This window comes from Carettochelys insculpta, chromosome 10, assembly GCF_033958435.1.
Source record: "Carettochelys insculpta isolate YL-2023 chromosome 10, ASM3395843v1, whole genome shotgun sequence".
NCBI lineage: Eukaryota > Metazoa > Chordata > Testudines > Carettochelyidae > Carettochelys > Carettochelys insculpta.
In genome coordinates, this window is record NC_134146.1 from 50,665,343 (window position 1) to 50,676,824 (window position 11,482).

The following is an 11,482-nucleotide window of genomic DNA, read 5'->3' on the forward strand; positions in this document are numbered from 1 at the left end:
GAACCCTGGAGGTCCTGACTCTCGGTTTCACATGCACATCATTAAACCCATCCCTTATATAGAGTCAAAGGGTTACTAAGAAACACCTGAGCTCCGGTGCTGTGTGGAGCCAGCTGACTTCAATGGAGCTCTCTCAGGGTGGTGCCAGTAGCCAGTTGCAGGGGCTCCTGGCAGAATTGCAGCCTCAGTAACGACAGAAAGGAAACAGGAAAACTTGCCTTCACTTCCTTGCAGTATAGTTCAACAGCCTGGCCCTGGGGCTAGTTCCTGCAGGGTGCTCAGCACCACTGAGAGCGAAGAGCGCTCCTCTAGTGGTAGCCAATACACACACATAACCTTGAGCCAATATTCACAGTAGCATTTTCAGCTCATGCTGTGAAAAAGCTGGAAATCATGACATTGAATGGCACAGAGGAGAACAGCTGCCTAAAGCTGCCCTGCAAAACTGATTCCTGTCTCTCTCTTTGCCCATAAGACACCATCCAAACAAATCAGAAGGATTTATCCACTGTCGAGACTTAGTGACAGCGGACCCCAGAGCCTAAATATTCACCCGCTTGTCATCCGTGGTTCTTTGACATGCTTTCCATTTCACTGGATTGTTAACATACAGCAACAGTTACATCAGCTGGACAGCAGTTAAGGACTGTCAATGTTTTTCTCAGCACTATTACCTCTGAAAATGATTTTTTTCCCCCCATCTGAGCCTTTATAAATCTGCCTCATCTCCTATGGTAACGCCTGGAAATACAGCCCAGCCAAAAAGCAGTAGCTCAGTGGGGACTGAGCAGTGCAGGGGAATGCAAGGAGCAAAGCAAAGAGACTGCTGTCTGAGCAGGTCACCTCGGGAACTCAATCCACCCCTGCGGCTCTGGGGCAGCTCAGACAGGGCTGGGACTGAGCAAAGAAGCGCAGCAGAGAAGCTGCTACTGGGTGGATCCACAAATACATCCGTGCACGTAATTAAGAGTAACAGTCACCCCTAGGAGAAAGTGTAACCCACACACCTACTGGCGTCCCACGGAACAGCACCTAGGCCACTTACAGAGAGAAAGAATGAGTCTCCTCTACAGCCTTAGCTGAGAGCCAGCTGGCTTCTCCCTCCAGTGGAGGAGGCTCAGGCACTAAGCTTCAGAGGTCCCAGGTTTGGTTCTGCCTGTTGAGGTTAAAAAAGCAACTCGCTACCCCCTTTGTACTGATAGGGAAACTGAGGCACGGGACAGTGACATGACCAAAGTAACGTACGTCAGTGCCAGAGTGAAGCATAGACCCAAGTGTGGTGACTCTGAGCCCAGTGCCCTACAGGGGCACACAGGTTCTAGCTATGGTCACAGACCACTGGTTGTAAGTGGTGTAGCTGTTCCACACCCAACTTCCTGATGGGAAGGAAAGTTCCTTGCTGCTCAAGCCCTCTTGGATCCATGCCCTGGGATGCTCCCCATGGGGACAAGCAAGCAGCCCTCCGGCAGGGTTCCATAGGTGGAAGGTGATGGATTGACAACTTTGGAGAGGTAGGTCTTCCATTTACGTACCATACGTGTACAGATCAGTTGGGGAGTATCAACGACCACTTTCCCAAATCTCAGTACCCCGATGGGAGTTCGGCTCCTCCCCGAGTGCAGCCTGACCTGGTGTGAAGTGTGTAGGTTACCAGAATCAGCAGACTTGTATGAGAACTTGCACACTCAGACCAGGGAGGATAGACTGCCAAAAACAGTGCTAGTGCATTGAGTTTCCTTCGAGAGCTAAGGTGTGGGAGGGAACATCTGTTATTGGACCTACTTCTGTCAGTGACAGATGTGACACAGAGTTCTCCTTCACGTCTGGGAAAGACACTCCCAGCCGCACAGCAAAACGCGAGTTTCCCTGCTCACTCCCAGACGTCACCATATCCCTCAAGTATTAGCCTTGTACATAAAGAAGCCAGTGAAATAGGGGCATTGTCAAATATATGTGAGTCTTCTGGGCTGGCAATTTCAGATCACTGAGCCAGAGAAGGGCACACACTCTCTCTCTCACTCACTCACACTCACACACCATGAAACAAAACCAACCCCAACAACTACACCAAGCTCTTTAGTGGATGGACCTTTCTCCCACATGCTGCCTCTCATGCCCCCATGGTGTTAGAACAGGCTGCATGGAACTTCTCTGGTCACATCTGTCATCTCATGATCACAAATCACTCAGAGTCTAGTTCTGTGATCTCCTTGGTCTTAGTTTTTTTTCCCCTAGGAAGGGGGTTGTTACTGCTGCAGATCAGGTAAGCCACTGAGTTAAACAGGGTTAAGCCATTTTATTTCTGGAATAAGAAAAGCACCCAAGTGAGGAGCAAAATCAAGCCTGAAAACCCTGCAAGAACACAGCAACCAGAACCTGTTCTCTGTGGCACGCTCAACTGCATTGCCAACAAGCCTCAGAGGAGGAGCCGTCTTAGCCTGTACCTGCAAAACCAAGGGCTCCTGTGGCACTTTGAAAACTAACTGAGTCTTTTGGGCATCAGCCCACGAAAGCTTATGGCCAAATAAATCGATCAGTCTTTAAGGTGCCATAGGACTCCTCACTGTACCAGCATTGCTAGTCTGTATTGCCCTCTGCTGGAAGCTGGAGAGAAGCCTCACCATCTTTGAAATGAACGTGGATGACGCATTCAACAGGACAGCCTACGGTGAAAACCTGAACCCCGCTGGCTTGGTCGCTTCTCTGGTAATACGGCCAGAAGGTGATATTTGATGCAACTCAAACTCTCTCTTCTACGCTCAGTCTCCCTGCTGCCAAGGGGGAAGCATTGCCTCGCAGAGGCACCGAGGGGTGGGACGTGATTTTCACAGGCTACTGGGTGAGGGCTCGAGCCAGTGTTGGATGGCTGGAGAGGAACCCCTCGATATTGCACCTGGCCCTGGCTGCTGCTGGCTACCCCTGGTGCCCCAGTATCTGCCATACTTCAGTCACTAGGCACGAACAATGGTTTTGCTACAGCAACATTTAGTTCCTTACTAAGGAGAGTCACATGTTCAGGCGGCTTCTACCCTTGGATGCTCTGGAGATAATGCGTCTCAGTGCTGGCACCATATGTGTCTCCCATGGGGCATTTTTATTCATCTGGCCATGTTCTGTCTAAGCAGTTGTGCCACCATCCCCACTGACGTATGAAAGCAAGTCGGTCCCTTTGACGGCTTTCTCTTCACAACACCCCACACAGGGACACACCACTACACCCTATTCACAGCACGGGGGGATTAAGTAGCCTGCGCACCTCAGCACAGAGCTTCACCAGGAATTGAACTCAGCCCCCTTGAGCTCATGCCCGTGGCCGAGCCATTACAGCGCACTTCCTATCCTCTGGTTGAAGGGGAGGGGCAACCTATTTGTTCAATTAATTGTACGGCTGCGATTTCCCAACCCAAACTGGAGTCTGGCTCTTGGCACTGGAGAGCTTGGGAAGTCAGCAGGCTCGCAACATGGCAACCGCTGGGCCGGTATGCAGAGCTGCAGGCCTGAGCACCGCTTCCTTCGGGGAATGCCAAATACTTCAGTGGGGGAGTCTTTAATTTAATAATAATAATAAGAGTAAGAGATACACATCTTCTAGAACTGGAAGGGGCCTTGGGAGGTCATCTAGTCCAGTTCCCTACCCTCTTGGAGAATCCTACGGTGCGCACCCCTGCTCCACCACCTGGAAAGCTGCTGCCTTTTGCATGGTCTGGAGTTTTCAAACCCTGGAGGCAGTCAGTCCACCACCCACACGGGGCACGTTCGCATCATGCTGCACAGAAGAGCCACATGATGCTGCTACAGGGCACCGTGCTGGCTCACTGCCAAATGACAGAAGCAAACCCTTTCATGTTTACCTTGCGAAGCCACTACCTAGTCATTTATTAGCCTTCGCTCCTGGAAGGAGGTGAGTCGTAGGTGCCTCAGAGGACTTAGGACAGTGATGGACAACCTGCAGCTTGTGGGGCTCCACCCGAGGCCCTGCTGGTTGGTGGCTATTCAAGTTCTAGGAGGGAGGAGACAGAGCAGGGACAGGCCGTGAATCAGGCAACTTGTGGCACAGTGAAAGTGCTGGGCAGGGAGGGGCAGCGGTGCCAATAGCTGCCACAGGCCCTGGGACCAGGTAGGTGGGGGGCTCTGCTCTGTGCTCCAGCAGGGATGGGACATAGGCCAGAACTAGAGCCCCCCATCCCTCCCACACAGCTGTGTGCAGCAGTGCAACAACACTGCCACGGAAATGCAAAGGGGCCCAGAGCTGCATCCACAGCCACTGCCTATGTGGCTGTGGTGGCTGGAGCTCTGGGCCCCTTTGAGATGCTGGGCCCTGGGGCAACTGCCCCCTTCATCCCCCCATCAGTGGGCCTGGTGGGGGAGGAGTAAGAAGTGTGGGGTCCGGGGCCCCAGTGTGAGAGCCATGTGTGGGATGGAACAGACGTGGGTCTGAAATAGGATATGGACTAAATTGTTAGGCTGAACCGAAAGAGCTCGGCACAGACGGAGCTAAATGTTGGTGTAACCCTTCTGTTAACGCCAGATGCCTGCCAGAAGGGCCGGGTTCAACTCTTGTGGGGTTTTCCTATCAAGGATACAACCAACCGGCTCGAGCCCCCACCCAGTGGCCTGGGACAATTTCACCCCCGTGCTGGGTGCCTGTAAGGCGGTTCTCCCCCCCTTCGCAAGCACAGAGTCTGAGATAGAAATGGCTTGTTTAATGACCGTAACCTACCCCAAGGTTACAGCGACAGATGCAGTATATCTCAGCACAGAAGAGACAAAACCCCTTTTACCCAGATACCATCCCCATATGCAGTAGAACCCAGTCTCTTGCTGGGGCTCTTGGCCCTTTTCCACACACACACACACACACACACACACACACAGTTACAGGGTGTACCCTCTGCGGTGCAGTCCCAAACTCAAAGCCCACAGATACATCACCAGGGCAATACTAGCTGTCCACTTGTCTGTAGCCTCCCCTTGCTGTCACCAGCCGCCCGCCGGTTGCTGTCGTCCGCCGCCGCTCCTACCGGCCACCCGCCGTCGTCTACTGCTGCTCCACCGCCACCACTCCTACCGGCCACCCACCAGTCGCCGTCGTCCGCCGCCGCTCCTACCGGCCACCCACCAGTCGCCGTTGTCCGCCACGGCTCCTACCAGCCGCCCAGCAGTCGCTGCTGCTTCTACCAGCCACCCACCGGTCCTAACCCCACTACTTGGGACTGCCCTAAGGCAGAACCCAGTAATTTCAGCTCTGCATGGCCTCAGCTGCCACTCTGTGATTTCAGCTCTTGGTATCTCTAGTGTGGGGTTTCACAAACACCCTAGTATCCAGCTCTATCTTTCAACAGGTGGGGAGGGTTAGTCAAGCCAGGCTTATAGCTATATGGCCAAGGAATAGGCAGGGCCAAGGCACTCAGCAAGCTGGCTCAACCAGTACCCCTCCCCTTCTCTCTCACAAGGCTTTAAACCAGGGAGCCCTGTGTAATCAATGTCTTACACGGCTAAGGCGACTGCCCTGTCCCCCACAACAACCCAGAGCATTGGTGAGATCTCACAACTCCCGCATTAAGTGTCAGCTTAAATTGTGATTTTACAACGACATATTTACAATAGACCAAATCTCATGGCTGACTTGCTACCCATTAGGCTTTGCCTGAAAAGGTATCACACCAGCACACCTTTTGCATTCTCATGCAGATGACCTCTGGGAGACTCATTCCTCCCAGCCTTCAGCAGCACTGCGTTCCTTCTGCCACATTCCCTACAGCGGGAAAGCCTGAAATGCAGAGTCAGCTCCTGGGCTGCAGGGCAGGTGAAAACGCCTTATCTGCACACAGGTCCTTGGGGGTATAAAGGAAAAGTGGGGGGTCACCATTTTGTTCCCCTTTTTACTTTAAAAATAGGGTATTTCCTCTCTCTCCTCTTCTGCCTCGTGTCTGCTTCTGTTCTCAAACTGGAGTAGATCTGGAGTAATGGGGGTATGACTCAGGCCCCTAATATTTGCCTGTCTTCATAGTATCCTCACAGGAAGGAGGTGATGCAGTCCCTTGAGTGCTGACGGGTGGGGAGGCGGAAGACCGTGGCTCATGGTTGGGAGAGCGAGTGCACCCTCTGGAATAGGCACAAGGGGAAGCTTCACCTACAGGCAAGAGAAAAATGAAGGTTTTCTTGGTAAACAAACACCAGCCTTGAGTGAAACCACACAAGGGGAGGGAGGGAGCTGATGAGGGGGAGGGGGTTAGGGGAGAGGCCCCAGTGACAACATGAGAGTTTCATTGGCTTGAGATACTGAGGTATCATGTAGTTCCCATCACTTGAAAGGAAACTACATGAGGACTCACAGTGTACAACAACAAGTGCCTGTCAGAGTTCTGGGACCAACTAATGATACCTTATAGGCTAGGGAACTGGAAATTCAAGTTGCCCATCCTAGATGAAGCCAAGAGTTTGCTTTGGTGTGATTTCCCCAGAGAAATTGTTTGCTCTGACCCTTTATCCAGCAAGCAGCCTGAGTTCCTCTTGGATTATCAGGCACACACACTTAGCCTGAGGGGAAATCCTTGGCCTTTCTCCTGAGGGATGTTCGTTTAAGATCTGATCCAATGCCCATTGAAGCTAATGGAGATACTCCCAGATGGGAGACGCTGGGTCCTATTAACCTATAGTCCGTTCCATTTAAATGAACGTGAGGACTAATGATTGTTTTAAACGTCCCACGAAATGGACAGCTCTCCAGGAAGGAAACCCAGGGCTGTAACTCTCAGCTGGGTGGGAAGCAAGATTACTGAACTGAACACAGCATCCCTTTACTGGCTGAGTCAGCAAACGATGGACCTGCCATCGAGGTCTGGGCTGGACCCAACAGGAGCAGGTGGAGGGAGGAGAAGCCTGCGAAGATCAGGATGCAAACTAACCGCCAAGAGAATCGGAGTCACTGAGCGCAAAGACAGCAAGCGTGTGCCTGGAGGTGACACTGCTCCGGCATTTCAGCCAGCACTGCACACAGCCGAGGATCCCGCAGGACAAGATAATGGCCAGAAAGAACAATGTCAACAACCTGAGGCAGAGACACAGACATGGAACAATCAGCAGCAGGTGACAGCTGCAAATGCTTTCAGATGTGAGGAGCAGGCGGGCAAGATTTAGCGGGGAGGAGAAGGTTGGATGTGCCAAGGAGAACAGACCTGCTGTGTAAGAGAAGTTAAAAAGCTGTGTCAATTTCAGAAAGCCTCCTGAATATTTTTGCACAAAAAAAATTTTTTTTTCCTTTTTGCTAAACGTGGAGGAGGGAGGGACAGTCAAAAATGAAAAAACAGAAAAAATCAAAATGGTACATTTCCACAGGAATCAAAATGAAACCTAGCAATTATTTCATTTCAAAATGGCATTTTATTTAGAAATTTAACCGGAATTATTTACTTTAAAGGCTGAAACAACCCCAAAATACAAAAAGTCCAACTCCTCAAGGCCCAAAACATTTCAGTTTTGATCCTAACACCAAATTAATTTGTTTGGGGATTTTTGGTTTGGCTCAATGGCTCGTTCAGTGTTCCTGTCAGCTAATCAGTGTATCGGACTTTTTGCGGTTTTGTTGTTAGAAGGGGTTCAGTACTTACCAGACATACCAGGCACTGAGGCTTTCCTCACCGTAATTAACGCACCTAGCAATTAAAGAAACAGACAACATGTTGGCACAGTGTTGAGACCAGCTGTATGAAAACAGCTGAAGTGCTGCCCTAACTTGTGTGGTGGAAGAATCATCTGTATTAATGAATTTAGAGCAGTACATCATTTAATTAATGGAAAGTGTATGAATATAAGTGCAGAACTGTTTTCCTTTAAGTGCATCACAATCATTCTGCATTAACACCACAACTGAACTCTGCATTATCCGAGGAAACAGCTAGATATCTCCCCTTTATGTCTCTGTCTTGCTGAAGAAAAATTGTCAAACCTCCATTGTTAGCATGCTTGCTATCCTTTGCATATTAATGATATGATACTCGTTTAGAGCATCTTGATTATTTTGTGTATTCCTTCCTTTGCATTGCCTACAAATGTCCAAATACAAAATAAAAATCCATGAGAATGTGAAGATTACTTACAGTTCAGCAAGTTCACATTTCGGATCACACTCTGCTAACTGAAATACACATGTAAAGCAGTCAGGACAAATACAATATCTGACAAAGTGGGTCTTTGCCCACGAAAGCTTATGCTCCAGTAAATCAGTTAGTCTATACGGTGCCGCAGGATTCTTGCTATCTTATTAATATAATCCTTTTACATCTGAACTGAAAAGCTCCTGTGGTTAATTGCAGGCCTGATTCTGTGACTGTTACTTGTGTGAGTATTCCCATTGGTTGTGTGTGTCTAACAGAAGACTAACAGCCTTGACAGAGCCAGTTGGATTGGGACCACATATTTTTCTGTTAATGGCGTGATCCAACTTCTGTGGAAGTCAGCTGAAAATCTGTGTAGTTTGAGCAGATTCTTAGTTTTCTAATAAAAGCTGGAAGAAAGACATACTGTTAGAATGTTCGTTGTTAATGGGGGAAATACGTTTTTGCTAAGTGACACATCAAAGGTCAACAGATACAAACAAGTACAAGCAAACAAACATTTACAGCATTGGCTTTTTTTTTTTTATTTTACTCAAAATTTGTTGGCGAATGATTTCTGTGAAGAGTTGAGAGTTCTTTGTACAGTGACTCGTTTTGACTGGACACATAGGGGGCATGGGCTATTTCTGTTCCATGACTGACAGAATGTCCAACTCTTAGAACAAGGTCTTTAGGGTGAATCTTTGCAACTATGAATCTGACAGGTGCTGTGGGGGAATATTTTATAACATCCACTTAAATCTGACAAACATTCCTGTGACTAACTGAATTTCCCACCTTATGTGTGGAAAGGGAACAAAACACTTGAGAGGCACAAACTGAATCGAATCCATTACAAATTTCAAACCAGTATTCGTGGACATTTTTGGACATATTTTCCATTTGACTCTGTTGCAGAAAACTTTAAATCAAATATCAAATTGCAGTCATACAAGGTTACAGTACAAATACAATGTGAGAAATCAAATTTAGGTGTTGGATAAAAAGTGATGTGTAATTTGCAGATAATTACTATATTTTATATTTCTTTTTTGAAAGTATTTCACCGGCATGTAGATTTGTGTCTTCTTTGAATGAAAGCTCATAGTCTCTTTGGCATAGAAGACAGATTTTTATTTAGACAGATCAAATATCTCACTTCCAAATCAGCGGGAATCAGTTTAAGAGCAGTGCAATGACCTGGACAGCAAAAATCAGCTTACAAGTCTCTATAAAGGGCCCAATTGCGTCTGCAATGCCATTAATCTCAGTGGGAGCAGGATCAGTCCCCAGGGACAAACCATAGTCCCTGTGTGTAACAAATCCTTCAGATAAAATATTATCTATGAAATTTCATGGCTGCTTTAAAATGAAATGAGGACAAGAAAGAGATAGAGGATTGAAAATGAACTTTTCCAGACGTGCCCTTTTAAAATTGTGCTCATCTGCCAACTCTTTCACACACGGTAGCGTAGCATTTTTTAATTGTTTGCTTCGCCTTTGCCAATTATGAGGAAAGCAGGTCAAAGAAACTGGAACATTTTATCACCAAGATCATGAGCAGTGGTGAGTGCTTTTTCAGGGTGACTACGCATGTGACTTCCCATTCTTTAAATGTCCCTGTGGAAAGCCATCACTCCTTATGTAACTGATGCACATAAATATCTGGATAACACTATAGATAAATAGATGAACGGTCTTAAATTAAATCCAATTAATTCAGCCAGAGATGTGCATGTTCTAATTTCAAAAGCAACATATTGAATACAAGGATTCATATGCTAGAAGGAAATATCTACACATTAGAGGGAATTGGCTGTGAATATAAAATCCCAACAACTCAGTAGGTCTTTAGAAATATCTTTCAGATGTTGTTATTGCCATGAGATCCCCAAAGGAAACCATGCCCAAAACAGCCCTAAAATCAAGCCAAGTCTGATGCCAGTTCAAGATTTTGTTACCTGGAATAATGTCAGACATAAGCCTCCGATTCCTGAGATCAGCCAGGTGAGACATGAAGCTTTGGGTGGCCACATGGTTAACAACAGAAGCCCTTGCCAGGCTCTGATTGTAACTGCATCTATCCCCTTGTGATCTGGAACTTTTACACATCCTTATAATGTGCCCTTCGAGCCAAGGAATACATTATCCCAGAGCTCCTTGTGACTCAGGAGTGAGAGCTGGGGAACAAATGTTGCTTTGCATGAACACACTTCAATAGCTAGGAGTCCTACATGAATATTACTTTGAGGTCAGCACCCTGCTAATGTTCTGATCCCTTTGTCGCTCTCGAAAGCTCCTGTTGCTAATGCTTGCGTCCATATTAATACCACATTGTACCTTTACCTGGATCTCTGCAAATAGAGGACTACCTTCTGCAAGCTGAACACAGAAAAAGTCCTTATGCAAGTAATCCTGGGGCACTTTATAGACTAACACATATTTTGGAGCATAAGCTTTCGTGGGCAAAGACCCGCTTCATCAGATGACAAAGCAGGTCTTTGCCCACTAAAGCTTATGCTCCAAAATATGTGTTAATCTACAAGGTGCCACAGGACTTCTTGTTGTTCTCGAAGATACAGACTAACAAGGCTACTTCTCTGGTACTTATGCAAGTAATGCAACTGACTTCAGTGAGAAAGAGAGAGGATGGCTGGTTTGTATGCTTGTCTGACTCACACAAAGAGTCCTCTCAGCTTCAGTGCATAAGCACAATCGAGTGAGTTGAATACTGCATGGAGGGGTTATTTTTGGATACTTCTTCCACTTTTGTGTGAGCCTTTGGGCTTTGGATCCTTGTACTTTTATTTTATTGCACATAATCTCAGAAGGAACATAAACGTATGGGCTGCCTGATAATCATTAAGCCGTTATTCAGCTCTGAGAGTTAAAGAGAAAGCATTTCCCTTATGCCTGGATCCAATGCTCACTGCAGTAACAGAGAGGAAGCCGTGCTAGTCTATACGCTATCAAAACAAAAAGCCGTCAAGCAGCACTTTAAAGACTAGCAAAATAGTTTTTTAGGTGAGCTTTCGTGGGACAGACCCACTTCTTCAAGCCACAGAACACTAGAACTACAAGGGACCTCGGGAGGTCAAGTCCAGTCCCCTGCCCTCACAGCAGGACCAGGCACCAGCTAGATCATCAAAGACAAGTGGGTAGTGTTTGACATGACTGAGAAGGAGGAGAGACAGGAGAGATGCAAAGAGTGGGTGACAGTCAAGGCAAGGAGGATGATCTCTGTAGCAGCATTCTGCACGGCTGCCAGTGGGAAAAGACAGCATTTGTCAAGGCCAGGGAAGGGCACCTGAGTATGATGGATATAAATGGGACTTGTCTTTGCTTTTGAGGTTCTTCCCTGACTTTCCTCACCCTATCCCATCGGT

General features: G+C 47.6%; 1 protein-coding gene across 1 annotated transcript; it reads right to left on the bottom strand.

Annotated features, from left to right (window-relative positions):
- Positions 1 to 5,755: 5,755 nt before the first annotated feature.
- TMEM207 (transmembrane protein 207) lies at positions 5,756 to 10,237 on the bottom strand. Its single transcript, XM_075004627.1, has 5 exons — positions 10,058 to 10,237; positions 8,100 to 8,137; positions 7,611 to 7,655; positions 6,909 to 7,051; positions 5,756 to 6,133 (listed from the first exon to the last, which is right to left on the bottom strand). The coding sequence occupies exons 1-5, from the start codon at positions 10,130 to 10,132 to the stop codon at positions 5,988 to 5,990; spliced, it is 447 nt and encodes a 148-aa protein (XP_074860728.1). The 5' UTR covers positions 10,133 to 10,237; the 3' UTR covers positions 5,756 to 5,987.
- Between the last annotated feature and the right edge of the window lie 1,245 nt (positions 10,238 to 11,482).

What these genes read in the sequence shown, in the direction of transcription:
- TMEM207 (XM_075004627.1), bottom strand. Translation starts at nt 10,132, where the DNA reads ATGTGGCCACCCAAAGCTTCATGTCTCACCTGGCTGATCTCAGGAATC. An exon ending in TATGTCTGACATTATTCCAG is followed by an intron (nt 8,138 to 10,057) that starts GTAACAAAATCT and finishes TGTGTATTTCAG; the next exon opens with TTAGCAGAGTGTGATCCGAA. An exon ending in CTCAGTGCCTGGTATGTCTG is followed by an intron (nt 7,052 to 7,610) that starts GTAAGTACTGAA and finishes TCTCTGCCTCAG; the next exon opens with GTTGTTGACATTGTTCTTTC.